We start from the raw sequence: 22,523 nt of genomic DNA on the forward strand, positions 1-22,523 counted from the left end.
GGCCAAAGCACATGTATGGGAAAGTGTTGTCTTTTTTTAAAAAGTTTGAAGTTTCTTTATCAGGTACTGGGAGGAATTTTTAATTGCATGCATTTCTGATATATGCAAATAAGATGCATCTGAATAAATAAAGCAGTCAAATGCTTAGTTTAGTGTTGTTAAAGCTATTACTTTAAGGGTAAGATGTAAATTTTTAAGCTACCTGTATTTGTGATAAAGGTTAGGATTTTTCAAAGGCATCTCTGCAGTTTGGCTACCATATTTTAAAGTTCCATAAAAAAATCTCAGCCTTCATTTAGTAATGTGACTTATAGTAACTTCCAAAGTGTTGTGTCTATTTCCTTCCCTGCTAGCAGCCAAAGAAACATTCACTACCAAACCTGAACTTTGGAAGTCCTTGCTACTACTATGTGCTCCATAACGCAGTTCATGTGGACAGACAGAACCATTGCAACTCCTCTCCATCTCCACCGATGTTGATGCACCAGCTGCAATAATATTTCAAGTCAATCCCTGATTAGTTAGGGGAAGGTCAGCTATTTCTGACTGGCCTCGCCCAGACAGAGAAACAGAATGAAGCTCTGCCATCAGTGTCCTAAAATAGAAGGCCCTCTTCATCTGTCAGGCTTGAGTCAGCCACATGGAACACAAATTAGGAGATGCAAATCAACTCACAGGGCATTGCGAAGAAGGGCACAGGCAGAAAGTCGAGTGAATAGGAACTTCTTCAGATATGAACTGTATTCTCCAAACTGCTTTTTAGTCACTTTTTCAGTATTTTTATTCATTTTACTGTTTCCTCTTAAGTAATTAAGCATTTTTTTTAAGATAACTTCGATAATGAAACTGAGTGTGGGGATATTTTTTGGAGGCTTCTTTGCTGCTCTGGGTGTTTTGCTTTTTCTGGTGGCATTTGGAACTGATTATTGGCTTCTTGCTACAGAAGTAGGAAGATGTTCAAACGCACCTGAAGATGCTGGGGTTAGTACAGACATTTTTATTTAGAACAAGAAGAATACATGTAGGTTTCTTGGATGTGTTTATTTTCTAAGAATTTGTGTCTGTATGAACTTCTGAACTTCATTTTGACCTTCTACAAGCCTGCTTCAAAACCCCTTGTTATAATCAACTCTAAAATGAATTTGTGATACTACTTTTGCAATACGACATTCTTTCAAAGGAAGTATGTGTTTAGATATGCTATAGCTAACCTATATTCAATCAGGCTGTGTTTCATTACGATGGTGGTGTTTTTTTAGTTCAACGTCTAATTTCAGTTGAACTTGATTCTTTCAGCCATTTAAAAATTGTATGATAATGGCTTCTTTTTTTTTTCCCCATAGGGAGAGACGGCCACTTTCCATCATGAAGGTTTCTTCTGGAAGTGCTGGTTTAGTGGAAATGTAGGAGAGAATAATGCCAGCATGTGGAATTTCTGGTATAGTAAGTAACTTCCCTTTTACATTATCTACAGTGGTTTGGTCTCAAAATTGTTGTATTTTTTCTCTCTCTCTTACAAATCACCAGATTTCATATGGCTTCTTTGGTGATCAGGTTCCTCAACTACCCTAAAATAAATTATTGGCAAACAATTTTGTAATCTGTACTAAAGGAAACCCTGGGACAAAATGATACATATTTAACTACAAGTTTACGCTGTGAGAGTTATGGCTGCCCTGTTAATCTGAGTCCATTCTTATCTGGACAGTCTCTTGCCACTTATTGTTAAACAGACTATTTCTGTGACATTGTGAAAAAGAGCTTAGTGGTTAGGATAGTCCATGAATTTTTGTTTGGAGAGTTTCTCCAACTAGCTCTACGTGTGGGTTAAGGAAGACATGGGCAATTCCACTGTGAAAATAGTGTAGGACACACCATCCCCAGAAGAATTCCTCTACTAAATTCACAGATGATCCTTTGCTTTCTTTCACTACATGCCAGGATTCTGGAAGATCAGATAGTATTTTATACCCAAAATCTTCCATGATGAAGAGGTCAAGCAAAACTTCTTTTCCTGTCTGACTCTACCTCTGATGTACAGAGCTCCCTCTCTTTATTTCAAGATTTCCACAATCCTTGTGAAAAGCAGGTGCCGTAATACAAATTTGACTTCAATAACCCATAATTTGCTAAATATATTGCTTGGTCTTACATGGCAAATGTAATATTCACTGCAGTTAATTTCCCTTGTTATTTATCTGGAAAATTCTGTGGTCAGGAATCTGAAATTTAAATGTGGTTTAAGCTATATTCAGACTTTATCTTTTACAAGGAAGAAAGTGATAGTTTTATAAGCGTTTAATATAAAGGATGAAATTACCCTTCTCAGGAGATATCAATTCCATAGACTAAATTCATATTTGTTGAGACTCTAAACTTTCTGAAGATGCTTCATATTTTCACTGTTCTTTCACAAGAGAAAAAGTAATTTCCCGGGCTGTTTTTTTTGTTTGGTGTGGTTTTGGGTTTTTTTTTGTTTTTTTTTTTTTTTTTTTTGTAGGACATGCAAAAATGAGATGGACATAATTAATCCTCAAAAGAGAAAGTCACATGTGCATAGAAAAGCATACGTATGCACTGCATATAAATTGCAGGGTGCCTTCAGCAAGGCTGCTTTACTATTCCCATGGTACAAATCTCTGTTGCCCTTTAAGGAATATCCTTGGCTGGATAACAATGCTGGTGCCTCTTACCAAACCAAATCCACTGTAAGCATTGCCTGGGAAATAACCTGGAATCTGGATGTATGAAACTCTGTTTGCCCATTTGAAGAACAGGCTTAAAATATTTTATTAGTCAGCAAAATATTAATCTTTAGTTTTCTTTCACTTTTAGCTAACCAGTCACCTTCCAAGAATTGTACACATGCTTACCTGTCACCATTTCCTCTTATCCGAGATGAACACAACTCAACTTCCTATGACTCTGCAATCAGTAAGTACTTTTTTGGCTGAAGATGGATACAATGCCTATAGTTTCAAGAAAAGAATTTGGTTGCTTCAGTATAGAACAGCCTTATCACTCTACACAGTTTAATTAATAGAGTTTTGGTGTTTCATACGTCTCATAACATGCATATTTAAGCCACTATTCAGCAAAGCACTTAAATCAATGCTTAGCTTTAAGCATGATGGCAGAATAGAAGTAATTTCTAAAAAAAAGATGCATTTCCATTTTTCTCCAACATAAAAAGTGTCTTCCTTGTGCTGAATGAATTAAACAAGTACTTCTCATATATTCCAATAAAGCTGTTTTTTTGTTAAATAAATAACCACATGTGGAAATACACTGCATTTTTTACTTTATGAGGAGGGAGGAGAAGGACCTTGATACTGTCTAAGTTTATTCAACTAACTCAGATATACTGCACCGACTGCTGGATGTGCCAGCTTCTTTCCACTGACACTACAGGGAGCTGAGGCACTGAAATTACTCTGAACAGTGTGTGCCATACATAAATAATGTAGCCTAAGACTGCAGCAATGGGCAGTTCTGTTTTCTGAACTAAGCTCTTTTAAAATATATATATATTCTCTTTAATAGTTCAAAATACTTACTATGTTAAACTGAGCTATTAACACTCAAAAACTAGTGCTGTAACAGAGATACACACACACATATATATATATATGGAAGACATAGAGTAATTGAAAACCTATGTTTGAATAATGCCTGGAAAGCTCTGGTTTTACAGCTCTTAAATGCTACTTAAAAATATTGGTCACATTTCATCAGATCATGCAAACATATTTGAAGTACATCGCTCCTACCTATTTCATATGGCTTTTTAAATAACCCATGGTGTGTGGATGCTGCATGACTCTAAGATCACTGACTCAGTGACTTAAGTTATCCCTTCCTGTCCTGAAGCTGTAATTATACCTTTGCTAACTTAGAAGTGTGTTCAGAATCCATTTTTTATGCTGCAGACATGAAAAAGAAAATGAATTAGACTGATGATGGTTCTGTTAATCTTTAGAAATTATGAATAGTTTGTCCAGGAAGAATTTGGACCTCACCATTCAGAGATCTAATCTGTAACTTTACAGCACATCTAGAACAGTTTATCTTTCCATTTGAAAGTGACAGTCATCAGCTCCTAATAATCTAGACAGAGTTTGTATTCCACCATTCACTCATACATTCACAAAGGATCCTCAAATTATATTCCATGATTACACAAAAGTGGACAAACAAAGAATAAGGAAAGGAGAAGGAATATCATCAAAAGTTTAATTAATTTTAGTTAATGTTTGCCAGAAGAACCACTGCTCAAATATAATTTTCCTATCTATATTTCATATTAGGAGATTAAAAATAGGCAGAACTGTACTATAGATGCTGGCCCAGGTAGAGTATATTCAGAGCCATTCCTGCTATATAAATAGATACAGTTGGATTGCTTTTGAGCTCATTAAAACTGAAGAGGGGTTTTTTTATGCCTCCAGCTCATTTTCAACATCCAAGCTTAGTTATTTACTAGAGCAGGTATGCTTGTTCAAGAACCTTTCACAACTTTTTATGAAGAAGGTTATGTCATCGTCTCTTCTGTTAGTTCAAAGCTTATTTCTCCTTTAGTCTAGTTTGATAGTCCTGCTCATGATATTTGGCAAACAAGTTTTTAAAACCTTGCTGCAACTGCAGTTTTTAAATTAAGAAATGCTAGAAGATTATTATCTTCTTCTTGATTCACAGTGGAGGAAATGCTTCTCTGTAAAATCCAGTGGTAAAAGCCCTTGGTTTGCTTTCATAAAGAACAATATTTCATCAACTATTTGTGTATTCAGTTGGCTGCATCTAATACCTTGCATCAGCTAAACATAGAACAAAAGGAAACTACTAAAATATTGATGTTATTGTCCCTTTTTTTGCTTCTGCCACTGTTTATTGATACATTACCATTTTCATGTCTTGTAGCTTTCTCAACATACTCAGTTTTGGGGATAAAAAAAAAGAAATCTCCCACACAGGTTTATCACTGTGTTTTTAGTGCGTCCCTCAAGTCCTATTTTAATTAGGAGTGGATAAGAAGAAATATTCTGTCATCTGAAAAATACTTAGTTTGCTCTTTCATAGAAAAATAAACACCTGCATAAAAAACTTTAAACTTCATTAGAAAAATCAAACATGTATCTACAACACATTTTTCTAAAAATGTTTAGCTTTCTGTTAACAGAACTGTTAGTTTCTGAGCAAGCAAAGACACGTGACTTGTTTTAGAGACTGTTTGGCCTAAGAGACTTTGGGACCTTATCAGAGAAATTTGGATTTATCTCCAGCCCCTAGTGGAAACACAAGTGTGGTTTGTTGGTGGAGTGCCATGTTACTATCCAGTTAGAAGGGCTCAGGCAAAGATACATTTCCTGAGGATCATAAAATCTCTGATGATTTCTGAGTGCAGTGACTGGACCAAGGTCTCTGTTGACATAACTCCTGTGGCTTTAGTATCAGTAGGAACTTGGCTCAGAGCTTTTCTGGGCCAGAATTCAAAATAGGCACAATTTATCCCCTCTTAGCTTATTTATATCTTTTTGTATGTTGGTTTTACAATGTTTGTATGGTAGTTCCCAAAAGACTTAAAACACTGAGAACCTTGAAGTTTAGTGTTATAGTACACCTTACAAAGCTTTAGACCAAAGGCTTGGTTCTTCCTGCTGTACAAACTTGGACTGTGAGCTCTTGGTGTCAAGAATTATAGCCTTAGATGGAAATGTAAAGACAGAAAAGCCTATAGTGATGCTTATATTGGAGATTTGAATTCATGTTTTAATGTCTCAGATTTCTTTTCATCATTACTGTCAGATGAATGATCAGCTTCGAAGGGTTGGATAGCACTGCTTGGAAATTGCAGCTTACTGTACCTTTTAATCACAGTTTTAATGGTTTTGTTCATTCACTGGTTTTGTGATATATGTTGGCAGAGTGGGAAGGACTTCACCTACCTGCAGTGTAAGGTGTGGTCCACAGCTGTGCTAACCATCATTTATCGTTAATGCGCTTAAAGACATTTGTAGACCATGTCATTTATCTTAACCTGAAAACAGGCATCTAAACGAACTCAGGGCAAGCCTGACTCTAGTGACTTTCTGTGATGGTACAGTGGTTTATAGTGACAGCTGGTATAGTGTGCAGCTCTTGAGTAGACTTAGACAGCACCTCATTGTGTTGCCAGCAGATTCATTTATACGATGATTCAGAAACATATCTGCAACAAACTACAACCTAGGAATAAAAAAAATGAAATTAGCCCATACAATACAAGTGCCAGAGTAGTGACCTCTACATTCTAAAATAAACATATACTTGTACAATTGTAATCAGATTGGTTATCCCATCAGGCTATTCTGAAAACATAATATTTTAGTACTTAAATAATAATTCATTGCTAGCTAGATGAAGGCATGGTATCTTGTCATTAGATTACTTAACACTGACATTCAAGGACTATCACACATAAAATTCTTTTACTACATAACAATACTACGCCTGGTTTTGTAAAAGGTACAAAGTCCTAACTTGTACAAGTAGTCCCCTTGCCTATAGTGAGATTATTCCTAACAAAAAGAAGTGCAAAATTTAGCACTAGAGTCAAGTAATTATTTTTGAGATTTTTTTTCCCAACTTTATTTGGAAATAAACAATAGTTTCTTAAAAGTTGTAAATTGCCTGAGTGCCTTCTGAAGCTAAATTGGAAGCCATTTAATAGGGCTGCACTGACACATTAGTTTAATAATCTGATTTGTAGCTGATAATGCTTTTTTTCCTAACTATTAGTATCTTATTTTGTCCAGTACTGGTCACATTGCCAGCATTTGAAGTAGTGCCTAATATAATGTAGAATATACAATGTTTGTAGGACTGAAGCAAAATTCTGGTTCAGCAAATGTTAAATCTGAAATGGTGTGATCAAATTCATTGGCAGGTTTATTATTGGGTTTAAATTAACCTAAAGTAATCTAGAAAATACCAGCAATGAAATCTGAAAATAAAAATTGTACAGTGAAATGTTAGCAGTAGCCTATTTCTAGGGGAAAAAAATGCTGTTATGTAATCCAGTCACATAATTGCTCATGAGAGACTGTAATACAGTACATTTACTAAGGGAGAACTCCCCACCCACCAAGCAGTGATAAAGCAAGAAGTATTTAAAAAAGCTATGTATTCATACTGTGAATATTGTATTTGTTTTATTGTTAAGGTTATTAAAAAAAAAAAGATTACTACTACTAAGGGATAATAAAGGGTACTGAGTGAAACTGAGAAAAGTCTTGCAAGGTTTACTGTGTTGCCAGGTCTTCTGCACTGCTGCTGAGATCTGTGGTCTCATTTACAGCTGTTTAGCTGCAGAGAAGATAATCCTGATTTAGAGCAGTTCAGACACTTCACCTTTCACTATATTTTATATTGTGGGTGGCAGGACTCTTGTCAAAAGCATTCTGATATCTGTTATGTTAAATAGAGAGGTAAAAAAGACATATTCTAAAATACAATCCACAGTCAAATCACAGGAAAGGTTCACTTTAGGATGTGAGCTTGTGGGTGAAAAATCAAGGCAACTTTTCCAAGTCATTTTGCCTATACTTGGTAATGTTTATACATCACTGTACTCACACATGCTTCAAAAAGTTTTTCATCTTTGCAGTGCTTAATATTTCATATTGATATTAAATTTAACATTAAGTGATGGGGATTTTTTTTGATAGGCCATAGAAAATGTATGGGTTGATGGCTGAGATTTTAAAACACTTGAAGTCGGCAAAGGCAATAAAATATGTGGTATGTTTTCATGCAGTTGATGTTAACATCTCCAACAGTAGATGGGTGTCGCATTGTGTCATTAGCTAACCTGCTCCTGAAAAACCCATTATGGAGCTTCAGAGGTGTGCATGGCTCCTACACAACAAGTGTGTGTTGTAGGTGACACAGCTGTGTAACTTTGTCAAATATATTATTGCTTCTCTTTCATATCATGCACCAGTAACATCTTAAAATATAAATCTGTGCCTTCACTTTATAATCAATGCTGGGGTCTACTATACTAGAAAAGGGTGATTTTGATAATCTTCAGCCATTTCTCCAAAATTTGGTCCCTTACTTAAAACCAGATACTTCTAGTTTTCAAATGATGCAGAAGTCTCCAGAGGCACCTAAATTAGGATCTTTAGGGAGAAAAGCAAGTAGCAAGGGGAAACTACAGGTCATGCAATTCTGGAGGAATATACTGCAGCTATAATGTTCCCATAGTGTACAGGCCAAACCATGCAGAGCTCGAAGACAAGCATACCGTGTGTACTCCTGTTTTGCTCTAAGTACTATTTTATTTTTAGGCCTTCCTGTCACTGCCAAGGCAAATGTTGTACCCAACAAAGGGGCAGCTTACCAAGACAAGTTACAGAACCTTCTGTTTAGCACTCTTGCAACACAGAGCACTGGTGTCTAAGATTAACACTGCAGATAAGTTTACCTCAGACTCTGTGGTAGTGCTTGTACATTATTTCTTCTATTGTAGGAAATACTTGGAATAATGCATGTGTTTGAGGTAGTTAACTCAAACGTATCCGTGAAGTACCTTGCAGAGAGAGACAAGGGTACTCATCATCTGGACCAGATGAACTGCCTCAGTGAGACTTCTGTTAACACTTTATATAGGTGCACTGAACCATTATTTCTTGAAACAGGCTGCTTGGATCACAGTGTCAGCCCTTTTCATGGGATATAAAGAAGCATAATTCAAAGCAGCATCTTCTGTTGCATTTTATCTGTCATGGTTAACCTCAATCTCAGAGCAGCAAAGTCTTTGACTTGAAGAGTAAATTCATTCTTAGGAAGGTTTAACTTCAACCATCTCTTTTGTGTTCATCTGTAGATACCAGCTAAGCTGAATGATAGCTGTAGGGCTGCATTGTAATTTTGAATGATTAGCCCTGTAGGAACTGATCTTGCCATCTAGGCAGAGAAGGTGGAAAATGTGGGCTGAGTAAAAATGATCTGAATATAAGTGAAGCCTTCTTTGCAGAAAAATGGTTGCTTTTTAACTCCCTTACTAAAGAAAAAGTCTAAATGCTCTTAGGATGTTTCCTCAGACCTGTGCCATAAATGATCCAAATGACTTACTGTCTTGCAAATTAGAGGGGGTAGTCTTTTGCTTGAAAAGTCACGGACTTGGGAGCATTGCAGACTTTTTACCTGTCAACTGTACTGTTTTCTAATTGATATTTAATGATGGAGTTAGCTAGATAAACAAGTATTAGGATCATCAGAATTTATCCATGATTCTCTAGAGTAAATGATTATTTCTATAGAAATAGAATGGAAGATTATTTCAGGTGATAGCTAGGTCAAATCAGTTTTTCACGTATAATGCATAAAATAGTTATGCTGTTGGAGCAGAGAAACTGCTTTTCTCTTGTATAGTTACAGAGAGGTTTAAACAAATTTTCATCAGGTACTTTTGTACTCCCTTTGTGTTCCATTTCCAGGAATATTTGAACAAATCAAGCTTTTCTAGTAAAATTTCACTAAAAGCAGACTTCAAAGCTTCCTGTATGAGGAGCAGATAATGAAATTGGATACTGATTTTGTAATGCTGGAAAATTTTGTGTCCTCATCCATTCAGAAAATAGAAACAGTGCTGTATGACTTAGGTGACTGACCATAATGATATCAAAGAAAGCTTTTTCAAGGTCCATTTTGGCCAATGTGTCCTATTATGTAGCATGACTTTGAAATACCTTGGGCCATCCATGTAAAAGAGTTGGGTGGTTATAGACTGATTTAGCGGTATTAGGTTTTAAATGAGGAAGTAATGTCCCATGGACTTGGGGACTGCGATGAAGCTTAGCAAAGTAGCCCCATGAGTAAAATAATACAAAATTGCTTCAGAGACCCAAGACTGAAAGACTTGAGAGATTTACCTTCCTACGTCTCCATTCACTGTCCATTTGCATTAAGTGAATCATTTAACTATGTGTTTAACTTTAAACAGGTGCCTAAATCCTGTAAGAGGTAGAGTACTTAAAGCAGAATACACACTTAACTGCTTTGCTGAGCCACAGCCTTATTTCTTACCTGCTATTTCCATATTTTTTTGTTTATGTGAAAAGAAGACTTGTATTGGATATGAACCAAAACACAGTTTTAACCCTCTGCCAGCTACTTTCAGACACATTCATCCTTCCTATGCCCAAATCTGATGATCAGTGTGGTGGAAAATTATGTCTTAATGTTTGCCTGGATTAAAAAGGATGTTATTTAAAAAGTGTGACTAATGTGATGTGGTGAACGTGATCTAGCTAATACATTTAGAAGGCTGATAGAAGCAAGATGGTGTATACTTTAACATGAGTTAAGCTTGTCACGTTAAAACCTATAGATTTTTAGAACACATTAGTGAAAGCATGAGCTGATAATGTCTAGTGCACCTTCAGATTTCAGATGAGAGCAAACATGAATTATTCCAGAATAGTTGGCTCTAACAAGCTGTATGAATTTGAAACTTTCAGGATATGAGCCAGTATAATAGTTGCTTGGTTCTGTTTTGCCATAACAGTAAGTAGGTGCTGTCAAATGATAAGTGGCAGTTTCTTTTGTGACTCACTTTTCCTGACTTGCCAGCTGGCTTATATGCTTTCCCTCAGTTGGGTGGAAATGTTTTTCACTGACTGAATTGTCAATGCTTCAAGATTTTCAGATCTGACGATGGAGATCTTTGCAACTCATAATTTTACTAATGGGTTGTGTTAATGTACCAATTTTTAAATTCATGGGAGAAATTTATGTCACTCTTGTAGCATTTGTAAAATGATGACTTTGTTAAATGGATGTGCAATTAACCAGCTAAAAAATAATTGTTAGAAAGACTCTTTTGGCCAGAGTATGTCACAAAACTCTCGGCTCATTTATCACCAGCTGCATCCATTAATTCAGCACTGCTTGGCACTGTCTAACAGGGGCTTCTGAAACATCACATTTTAAATTTAATAAAATACAAAGAGCTTTAGAGCAGGAACAGGCTGTTTTAAAATACTTAACTGTTTTTCAGAAACCCAGGTTACATTTTTTGAGTTTCTCCCACCTCCTGCTTTACATTTCCATCTATTGAATATGACTATGTGTAAGGAGAATTACCCAGTTGTAAATTACAGAGAACTTACAGATTGCTATTGGTGATATGGTCTGACCACTAACAATGTCAAGATATTGCAGCTCTCTGCTTCTCCCAGACAATTTTCGTCAAACAATTGTATCCTATCAGTCCAGTCATTTATCCCAAAGAATCATTGCTACAGCTTTGGTGTGCCATTTTCCAAAGAGCATAAATTTGGTCAAGTTGCTATCTTACAAGGCACTGCTAAATATTAAGCACATGAATTTCATTCGTGGCAACTTACAACCTATTTTCCATGATCATCAGATAAGGACTGGCGTTCAAACCTGATTTGGTCCACATGATATACAACATATATGCACAATAGAATGAAATTCATTTGTTAATACGGCAAGTGAAGAGAGAGGGGAAAAGTCACTTATTTAAGTTCTAAAAAGTGTTGTATTATTTTTTTCCTTTTTCCCTTTCTCCAGTTTATCGAGGTTTCTGGACAGTTCTTATGCTCCTGGGAGTGCTCACTATCTTGATGGCTAGTTTCTTCATCATCTGTGCAGCTCCTTTTGCCAGCCACATTCTGTACAAAGCAGGAGGAGGCTTTTTCATCATTGCTGGTGGGTATACTGTTTGCTCAGTCAATGAAAGAATAGAAAGGATGAGGTATTTCTTTCATTTTCCTTGACCAAAAATTATATTAATCATGGTTAAAAGAAAGAAAAAGCATGTTTCTGTTCTTTGGCTTGTGGAGTGCCTGCCTTGGAGACAATTCTTTCCACATCTAGTCATGAAGCTATTCTAAAAGCTACTTTTGGATTAAGAATAAAAAAATCCAGGACAAATCATGGAATTACACTGCAATTTCAATATACTTTTTTTTAACAGGAAAAAGAATCCATATTTAGGGATGCTGCCTTATAGGATTCTCAAGGTCTATTATCTAAGGAGAGGGTTTTTTTTTTTTATCAGTGACACAAAAGGTGATCACTGTGGGTTCTAAAGAAGTTGGAAGGCAGACCACATTCACATGACCAATATAAGATAAATGTTTTGGATGTGATTGGAATGCACAAAATACTTGTCATCTATGAGTAAGTGGGAGCGCTAAACCTCTGTGGATGAAAGATAACAAATAACTGAATACCATCCTTCCTCATAACCCACACGTGCTGTGGAAGATGCACCCTCTCAGGATTCAGCTGATGTGGGCAGCTTTCTGGGACGCTGTTCGGTTAACCTTGAAAAGTTTGGGAAGACATCACACTGGTGTGTAAGATATGGTTGTGTAGGATGTAATTGATAGTATGTACTCAATCACTGTTCTCCTTTGTATAAATCCTGGTGAGAGGCAGCCCTGTGAGAGCAGTATTGTGTTACAGGGTAGAGCCACTCGTGTCAGAACCAAGAGGCCTGGGCTTTCTTTCTGCTTCTGTTACTGACCTGCTGACCTTGCTTACCCACTTCACCTCTCAGCTCTTCATATGCAGCTAGTGATCATTATTCCCTTTTAAAGGGCTCTCAGTGAAGTGTGGGAAGTATTTTATAATATTTTTTGCTGAAAAAAACTCCTGCATACTTGCATTTGATCCCTTGAGAATTACACCTCCACACTTTCAAGAGACATTCAAAAAATATTCATAGTCTGATGGAAATCCTAAGATATTTCAATGCTTCTTGTCACTAATTTGCAGGGTAAGATCCCATGTGAGTCCTGCACTTTTTCTGCATTTGTGATCTGTAAAAAACCTCAGCTGTCACTAGAAAGTAGCAGAGGCTGTTAGAGAGGAAAAGGGCACTTGAAAGACACCAGGAACCAATGGGTAGAGATACAAAGCGATGTATGTGTTCTTCACTCTGGGTCAGTTCATCTGCCCTCATTTAGGCAGGGGAAAGTTAGATCCCCAAGTCTGTGCTAGTCTCCCTTGGCTTCCCTAAGAGGCCTGCAAGAAGCAATAACATTCATTGGCAGTAAAAACAGTAGGTTTTTAAGAAGTTCCCCCAGCTGGGGATTCATTTCATCCTGAAAGAGGGGCCTAATTGGATCAGATGAATGTGCTATGGAGGAACCCTATACCTCTCTTTCCTTTACTGAGGGAATCTAGAGAGACTATTTTTTTAGGTGTGTGAAGTTAAGTGAGCTCTATTATCCCAGTGTGTGACCTTGGGCCTATCTCTTTGCCCCTCTCACCCTTTGTCCCTATAGAGCAGATGTTCTTCAAGGGAAATTCTGACTTTTTACTCTCTCTATATGTAGTATCTTTCAACTTCAGGACTGTTCTCAATCAGGGCTTCAGAGAAGAGCTGTGTTATTTTTACTATTACCATTGTTGTTGTTGAAAAGCAAAGATATTTAGCAAAATCCTCCTATGATTTCCCAAAAGGTAGTGGTGGCAGCAGAATACAGGACCCTGGAGCTATTCACCTTGCACAAGATATTTTGGCTTTGGTAGGGGCACATGGTTCCTGACCAAGCTCTTCTGCATCTACTCCAGTCTCACCAGTAGGGCAGGGCTGCTTGGGGAAGGTGCTTACTGTACATATCATTATCCTATCCAGCACTTCTGATCACTCACAAAAACATTTAAAAAAAAGTGTGGTGCTGTCAGCTTTTCTCTCAAGTACTCCTGTAGCCAAGATGAGGGTTTAACTATATCATGAATTAAAATCATGCTAGTGGGAGTGACCATACTGACATAAGAAGAGCTTATAAATACTTTTCGTTGTCAGTAGTTAAAGCTATGTCCTGTGGGGTGTATTGGGCAACAACTTGGTTTTCTGTGGTGTTACTGATCAATGGCCCATGATGTTAAATGGAGAGTAAGAGGGATTCTCTGACCCAAAGATATGACAGCATGAAATTGCTCTCTTTCTCTCCCAATAGGAATTCCTTACAATAGTTAATATCTTAAATCTGGGATAACTTAGGGGCAGAGCAAGATAAAGTAGAACCTGATGCAGAAGACTAGTGTTTTAGCCTGACTCTAGAAGTCAGGGTGGTGTGCTCTACTGTGTTCCCTGCTGCTCTGACCCTTTCCTCTGTCCATCTCCTTCAGGACTAGAGAGCCTGTTTGTTTACTACCTCCCAAAGGAAAACAGAGCATGGAAGGGGAGTGTGATGAGAAGTTGTCATACCAACATGTGATCAGGATGCAGCCAGTATGTGCATCTATTTAAACACAGACCCCATGGGAAAATGAACAGATGTAATGTGATTTAGATCATAGGTGAAGTTTGAGTTCTGGTAAGACAGAAACCAGCATATTGATTTGAAGAAAAAGAGGAATTACATACATTGTTTTGAAAGGGCCTGGATGCTGTCTTACACAAAATTCAAGGAGGTGTTATACTGGCGGGAATAGTAGGCTTCTGAGAAAGAAGTTAGACGAGGTGGTTGTTCTGTGGAAGTTTGGAAGAAGATAAGAAGATCAGTCATTTTCCTACTTACATATCTTTAAAGAAAAATGTTAGATGAAGCAATTTTAATACCTGTTATTGGACTGAAGTATCTGTATCCTTTTGAAACTTTAACTGACAAATAAGGTAGCAAATAAAAGCTCTGCCTTAACTAAAGAGAACAGGTTGTAGCATGGTCTGTTATGCCATTGTAGGGTTCAGAAAGCAGCTGAAGATATTATTTGGAATGGGATTCATGCCAACTGTTCAGCCATCTGAAAGCTAAGTGTTTTGTATGAACCAGCTGCTTAAACTTCTATTGTCAGTAGTAAGAAACACTCTCAGAGGGACACTTCACCTTATCTGTGCTAAGGCACATAGACTTGCCTTTTGGAGGAACCTATGAAAGGAGGAACCTAAACAGAGATCCAGAGTGACACAGAATAAATTTAAGTTGGAAAGGACCTCTTGTGGCAATCAAGTCTGACCTCCCATTCAAAGCAGGGCTAGCTTCAAAGTTAGATCTGGCAACTCAGAGCCTTATCCAGTTAAGTTTTTAAAATCTCCAATAATTGATGTTCCACACCACCTTTGAGCATTTGTCCCAGTTTGACCAATTTATTTGTGAAAAATGTTTGGTTTTTTTTCTTTTTTTCTTGTATCCACCTGAAATTGTCCTTGCTGCAGATTGTGACCATTGTGTCTTATCCTTTCAGTGTGCAGATCTGAAGTGTCTATCCCTGTCTTCTCTATAACTCCATTTAGGAAGATGAAGACTGTTTTGTTCTCTAGACTAAAACTCCCCAGCTCACTCAGCCTTACCTTGTCCTCCATCCCCCTAACCATCTTGGTGGTCATCACCTCAGTTTATCAGTATCTCTCTTTCACCAGGGGTCCTCAAACTGGACACAGTTTTCCAGATATGATGTTACAAGTGCTGAGTAAAAGGAAATAATAGTATTTTCAAGCTTGATTACTGTATTTTTCTAATGCGGCTCTGTATGAGGTTAAATTTAATTTCTGACAGACCTGCTTGACATCTTGCACACTGAGAGGGACCATTCTTGTGCTTCAAGGAAGTTGTCTGTGAGGAACAACCACTTCTTCTGGGCCCCTTTGCCCTTCAAGACATCTTTTGTCTTTCAGAGCAGCCTGTCTTGGGATCCTGCCTACCAGTTCCCTGAACAGGCTGAAGTCTGTTCTCCTGAAGTTCTGGGTCTTTAATCTACTCACCTGCCATATTCCTCCCAGGATACTAAACTTTGCCATTTCATGGCCATTTTAACCACAGCTAACACCATCTGTCACATTCCTGACCAGTTGTTCCTTATTTGTGAGTAGCAGGTCCAGCAAAGCACTTCCATTAGTTGGTCTGTTCCACACCTGTTTAAAGAAGAAGTTATCCTTGATGCAGTCCAGCTACCTACCTCCTGGATTACTTGCTCTCTGCAATGTTGCCCTTCTAGAAGATATTGGGGTGGCTGAGTCCCTTGTGAGAATGAGAAATCATAACTATTTTTCCAGTCCACTTCCTCTTACTGATTGGGTGGCCTTTAGCAGATGCCCATAATGACCACACCCTTTTTATCCACCTTGTTGATCTTAACCCATAAGCTCCTGTTACTTAGAAGATCTCTGCCCATTCAAGATATTTCTTTGTGCAGACTGCAGCCATCCCACCCCATCTTAACTGCCTGTTCTCAAAGAGTCTGTATCCATTTCAATCAAGCAAGCCATCTCACCATGTCTGTAGCTGCAGTGGCATCATCCATCATGCTGTGACTGCAAGAACTTGAATTCCTCCTGTGTCATTCTCACACTGAGTTCATTTATGTACATGCATTTGAGATGGGATTTCAGCCGTGCTGCTACCCAAAGAGCAATTCTGATGTCTGATCTGTGCCAGGGTCACACACCTGCCTTTTCTTCATCTCAATCTTTAAGAAAGGCTGCCCACTTTTCTTATTGAGTGGTGCAGCTGAACCACCACAAATGGAGAGGCACATACAATTATTAGTATTGGTGTCAGTTTACTGACTCGCAGCTTTGCCTGTTAAGCTTTGTAACCACGTAAGCTACCTGAGACTACAGATGCTATGCCTGTGGGGACAAAGTGCATATCAGTTCAATGATACCACAGTCAGTGACTTGAGTGCTGTCTTTGCTGTCTACAATATCAGAGGATGGACCAAGAGCAGCTACAGCAGTCCAATCTGTAAGAAGCCTTATAGTTGCTTCAAAGGTCATAGGAAAAGAAGGGGAAAGGTGCCACAAAGTAATCACTTAGAGCAGCCTTCAATAAAGTCCATAATTACCTTGGGCCTGTTCCTGTCTGGGTGGTGGTGAAAACTATCCAGTTGTACTGATGTCAAACAAGCAAGCCCCTGGATGTGCACAGAGCATTACAGAATCACACCCTTGCAAAGAAGCAAGATTAGAAGTACGACTTCTGCTTCCTGCCAAAAGAGTGAAAAAAAGCTATTATAATTCTAGCTCCTAGATGAGGACAAAAATCTGTCTTCAGAGATATATGCCAACTCCCATAACTCTTAAGTGGGATCCTCTGCATGTACTTCAGAGTGGAATGTCAACCATACGTTTTAAATAAAGGTCACAGGAGGCCAAGGTAGGTGGTAGAATCTGTACTAAGGACAAGGACAGAAAAATGCAATTGAAAAAAACCCCAAACATATACACACATACAAGTTTTCCTCAAGTGAGATAAAGAGTTCTAAACTTCTAGGCACAAGTAAAAGGCTCACATCATTCTTTCCAGCACCTGTTGTCTTCATGTCTGCATAGTAAAAGATTCATGCCATAAACAGCCATTCACCATTGACAAGTGAAAGGCATTTCTACGTGGGAAGAATAAGTACTAAAGGCCAGCAAACTGCTTCTTGAATTCATAGACATTTCTAAAGGTTCTGTATTCTTTCTCCTCTGCAATATGCACAAGTATTTGTTTGAAAGAAATTCAAAAGAATAAATGCAAAAGACAGGGAAGAGTGACCTCAGAGAAGTCCACGTCTTATCACACTGCACAGAGCTGTGTATCAAATGTGTGTTCTTAAAAAAAATGCAAAATGGAAAGAAAGAAAGAAAAAAGAGGAGGAGGGAAGTATTTATTTGTCTTAATCTCTCTCGGACATATTTCATGTTCTAGGAATAATTTCCTCCATCACTCCTGCTTTTTTATTTTATAGTCACTAAAAGGCAAGGGCAAATGGACACCTGCACACTATGCAAAAGGTCTAAATGCCGAAAATGTAGAAATACATCATAACACATATTGTTCCTAAAAATATTTGCTTCATGAAATTGTGGAGATTTTTTTCAATCTCAGTAATTTTGCCTTGGAGTTTTGCTATGAGAGTTCATGACATTCACAATAGATAGCCAGTGCAGGAACAGATTTCCCAGAATAAATATACATTCAGTAAACTCCTGTGCTTGACTCCCATGAAATCATAACTCTGTGAAAATTAGACAAAAGGAGCACTAATGAATGAAATGCTGTTGGAGGCAACAGGACATGGTCAGTTTTTACTTAGCCTGATTCTACTGTTCAAGACATTTCTTGAACACACTAAGCAATATATCTACTAATTAGCCTCCATTAGCAGATAGTGAGAACCCTTAAATACTCCTTTAGTGCCTTAATTAACTAAGAGAGTTTACATATTCTCCCTTTCTTTTTCTTCTCTTTTAAAGGACATTTATCTCTGTTTGACATACATTTTGTCAGCAAATTTCCATACACAACAATTTGCCACACACAGGTATCAACAGCTTGCTGTGAAATCACTGGATGGATTTTGGCTTCCCTGAAGCTGTTTTACCACTGACAGCACTGGCTTGCTATTTTGCACCTACAGGGTCTTGGCTGTAGTTTCACCACCTAGAAGGTGTTGCTTCAGACTGCCCAAAGAGCAAGGGGTGCCCATTTTGAGATTAAAGCACCCCTGACGGAGTCTCGTTTTGATGGCAGATGCTTCTAAACTGGGCTACTTACCTTTGTACCTGCTCAGGGTGCCCGATGTCATTCCAGATGTGCAAGGCCTGATTATACTTACCTACTGCTATAGTAAGGGAATATGCATCATTACTTTTTGTAATTATTATTGTTTTGGACTAAGTTTGCCCCGATGTAGAGAATAAATAGTAGACTACAGACATTTGAAAATGTACAGGCACAGCCATCTGAAAAGGTAAATTCCAATGTTCATATGGATTTTGCCATATTATTAATGCATCTTTCCAAATCTCTGGGCTATAATTTTTTTGTTGTTGCTGAAGTTTTGAAACCTTGACAAAACTCCATGCCTCTAATAACTCCATTTATGAATTTGGCCCTGAATGTTTTTACTTTTTACATCAAAAGTTGCTAGCTCTCTTTGGTTCTAGTTTTCCTATGCTGCCTACATTATCTGTTAACATTAGATGTTCTGTTACAGGAACTTCTGCTCAATTTGACTTATATTTGGAGAGTCTTTATTTCTCATTCTTTATGTCTGGCCCTATGGTCATCCTTCTCTCTGATTGTTTCACCAGTTTTATGTTTAATACAAGCATAGTACTAAATCCCATCAAAATCGAGTTTTACTTAGGTAAAATACTTTCAAAATTGAATTTATGCCTTTTAGAGTTGAGTGTTGTTTTTTTCCAAACTTTGTTAGGAATTTGAGCCCTAGCAAAAAATGTAATCCTGGAAGTACATTTCATAGATGGGAAATGTGTCTGCCTCCTTCTTTATTTAGTTTTTCTACCTTCTTTCAGCCTCATAAAAATTGCAGATTCTTTGGGATTTTCAGTCACGTTTTGATTATGCTTCGGGTTAACTACTTCAGCTCATTTTTTGGTGGGCTTCTAAAGATAATGTTCACAAGCATTGAGTTGTGAGCTCTCACCTGTCAGATGTTCAGGATGTCCAGAATCTAAAGCTGTTATATTTTGACCATAAAGCACCAACAAGAATGTCATCAGATCATTAATTTAAACTGCTTCAGCTAACCTGTCTGATTTTGCCTGAAACAAATGAGGGAGTGATGACAAGAGTTGCTCCCTGGTAGGTGGTTAGAAGGACAGGGAAAGGAGGTGGTGAGGCAGCATCTCAGGGTGGGGATGGGGAAAGGTAACCATGAAAGGTTACCAGGACGGGTGGGTCTGGCAGCAAATGCCTGTCCATGGGTGCTTACAAAGTGCATTTGTGGGTTTTGCCACAAGTGTCACATTTGTTCAAGGTTGCATTGCAAGTATTTAGGAGGATGGGGAGAAGACCACAAATACCTTTGACTTACACTCTGCAGCTCTACAGCCTATAGACTCAAATTTGTCAATAAGTGTTACCAGGAGTATGCACTGGCTTGTGGTTTTAGTGAGGCACCTAAACATCCCGGGATAAAAACATGGTGGGGTGGTGTCCTCCAAATATTTTAATGTTGGAATAGATAGTCCTGCTGCTGTGACTGTGCTGTGACAGCTGGAGCTCAGGGAGCAAGTGGGTACAGGCTGAAGCATGCAAAAAATTCAGACTTGTGCCCTCAGTTTTCCAGCAAATCTGCTGAAGCATCTGTGCTGCAGGCTTGCATTTCTCAAGTGTCCACATTCCTCTAAAGTGAAATGAAATATTAGAAATGCAACTGATACTTTGAAATGCACTTTCTTCTTATATCTCCTTCTGGTGTATGGTAACAAAGAGATTAACAAAGTTTGTAAGGACATGTGCTCCTATTACTATCATGTGTAAACAATCCAAAGGCCTTTCAGTGGAGTGGTTGGGAAAAAGCTGTGAATGATGTGAATTAATTCCAGGAAACTGTTGTATCCAATCTGAGGTTAATACCAATAGCCTGCTTCATAGCTATTATTTCCTTATTGCTGGGTTTTGTTCTTATACCCAGATCTTCATTTCTAATGTGGAGGATTTTGAATTAAATACATCTGAATTTGTCTGCAAAATATTTGAGTAGAATACTCTGAAGGTAGTATGTTCCAAACAAAGCCTTTTTCATAAGAAAAAAGAAGCAAATGTAGAGAGGTGAAGATGATAGAAAGATTTTCCACCTCTTTCCCCTTTTCATACCTCATCCGAAAGACTGTGGATAGAAACAGTGACAGAGTTTGGGAAGAAAAAGTAGATATTTTATCCCAGGTCATCCTGTCCTGTCCCCCCTCCTTCCCCCCTCCTTTTTACTTCTGAATTCAAACCAGTAAATAACTGCCTGAATTTTGTCCCCAAACACACCTCTGTTTCAGTCTGCCTACCAAAAGCAGATGTATCTTTTGTCATGGGAGTATGCTTTTCAGTGGAAATCAGAAGCAAGATGGAGATAGTGCTTGTTAGAGGAAGCCAAAAGCAAAAAATATCCAGTGGTGGCTGACTGTGCATTGCAGATGGGGCCTCAAGCATTAGTGGGTTTCTAGGTGTTGCAGTAAATGCACTCAGCACTTGTCTCACACTCTGTTGTTAAAACCTGGTGTTTCTTTTCCAGGTGTCTTGTTTTCACTGGTAGTCGTGATGTATGTCATCTGGGTCCAGGTGATGGCTGATCTGGAAAACTACACAAACATGAAAAAAATGGATTGCCCAGACTTTGCTGTTTACGTACGTTATGGCTGGTCTTTTATGTTGGCTCCTATAGGAGTATTTTTTTCTTTATTAGCAGGAATGATGTTCTTGTTGGTAGGGCGTGCCATTTATTTACACTCAGACTAGTCATACGCTGCTGAAGGGAATACAGGAATCCTAGTGAAACTTCATGACAGCTGTAAACTGGAACACAATTTTATACATTATTACCATGATGGCAATCCTAAGTGTGCAGGCAGACTTCTGGAAGTTCTTCTGTTACTTGTTTAAGGGTAAAGGACACAAAACTCAATACAGGAAGAAATCACCTTTTGTCCCAAGTAGTTGTTTTTAATTCTTTAGAAAGTACACACGTGGTTCTCCATATTGAACTATTAGCAGCATTTTTGCAGTTTTGCAAACAGAGGAAGGCAAAAGTTTTCTGCAACCAAAAGCCCAACATGAAGTGGGCCAAATCAACATTTTATACATTTGTCTTTTAACATTTACTGTGTGCTTCTTCTTGTGGAGAATGGTACAAGGTAGAGGAGAACAAACATTCAAACACAGTAATTCAATCTACCTCCTCTCCTGTTTTTCACTACTTGCCTTATCTTTAATACAAGCAAACATGTCTGCACTTTATAAAAATAGAGTGCAGTTGTTCATGCAGCATTCATGGGAAGAGGATGAGAGAGAAGACAATTGCCGTGAACAGCGACCTGGTGCTAGTCTGTACATGTAAAAGTTTAACTGCCTCCCTTACACGTTTTTCTTTTCTGTATGCATTTGAAAGCTGTGTACTTCCATATTCTGAAATCCATGTCTGTTGCATGATTCTGTAAGCCAAAATGCTGTAGTTAAATCAGTAGCTGAAGTTATGCTGAAATTAAACTTTGAATTATAGTATTAATATTTTAATCAAGTTTTAACCCTTTTATTTTTGAATGGAATAATTGACTGCTCCAACAAACATTGTTCTGGTTGTGTAAAATGACTTTTTTATTACAAAAGGTTTCTTATGAAGACAATATCTAGGACATGAAAATGTATGTTTTATGTAGCCTTCATTTTCCCAAATATTAAAAATCTGCATTATAGAGCAAATCCAACTTGACTATTAGTCACCCCAAGGAAAGCAACGAGCCTAGCTAAGACTGCAGGGGAGATGGATTTGGTTCTGTATTGTAGGAGTGATTGGTTCTCTGTGTATGTGTGTGCATGTGCACATATGTTTGGAAGGTGGGATGAGGATGGGACTGTATGCATGGTATGGAAAAGATGGGGTGGAGTTTTAACAATGAGGAAACTTTGTCTGGCATTGGGCCCAAGTTGAAATTAAAACCATCTGAGAGTGTGTTGGTTTTCACTTTGTAACTCAATGCAGAATAGTTTGGGACTGATGGGGAAAAATAAAGACTGCATGTTGGTTTCTTCTTGTTCATAAGGCCTAATTCCACA

At 37.9% G+C, this 22,523-nt stretch overlaps 1 protein-coding gene across 1 annotated transcript; it reads left to right on the top strand.

Annotated features, from left to right (window-relative positions):
- Window positions 1-669: 669 nt before the first annotated feature.
- Window positions 670-21,983, top strand: TMEM182 (transmembrane protein 182). Its single transcript, XM_074816916.1, has 5 exons — window positions 670-981; window positions 1,344-1,443; window positions 2,836-2,934; window positions 11,581-11,718; window positions 20,986-21,983. The coding sequence occupies exons 1-5, from the start codon at window positions 841-843 to the stop codon at window positions 21,207-21,209; spliced, it is 702 nt and encodes a 233-aa protein (XP_074673017.1). The 5' UTR covers window positions 670-840; the 3' UTR covers window positions 21,210-21,983.
- Window positions 21,984-22,523: the final 540 nt, after the last annotated feature.

This window comes from Strix aluco, chromosome 2 (assembly GCF_031877795.1).
Source record: "Strix aluco isolate bStrAlu1 chromosome 2, bStrAlu1.hap1, whole genome shotgun sequence".
Lineage (NCBI taxonomy): Eukaryota > Metazoa > Chordata > Aves > Strigiformes > Strigidae > Strix > Strix aluco.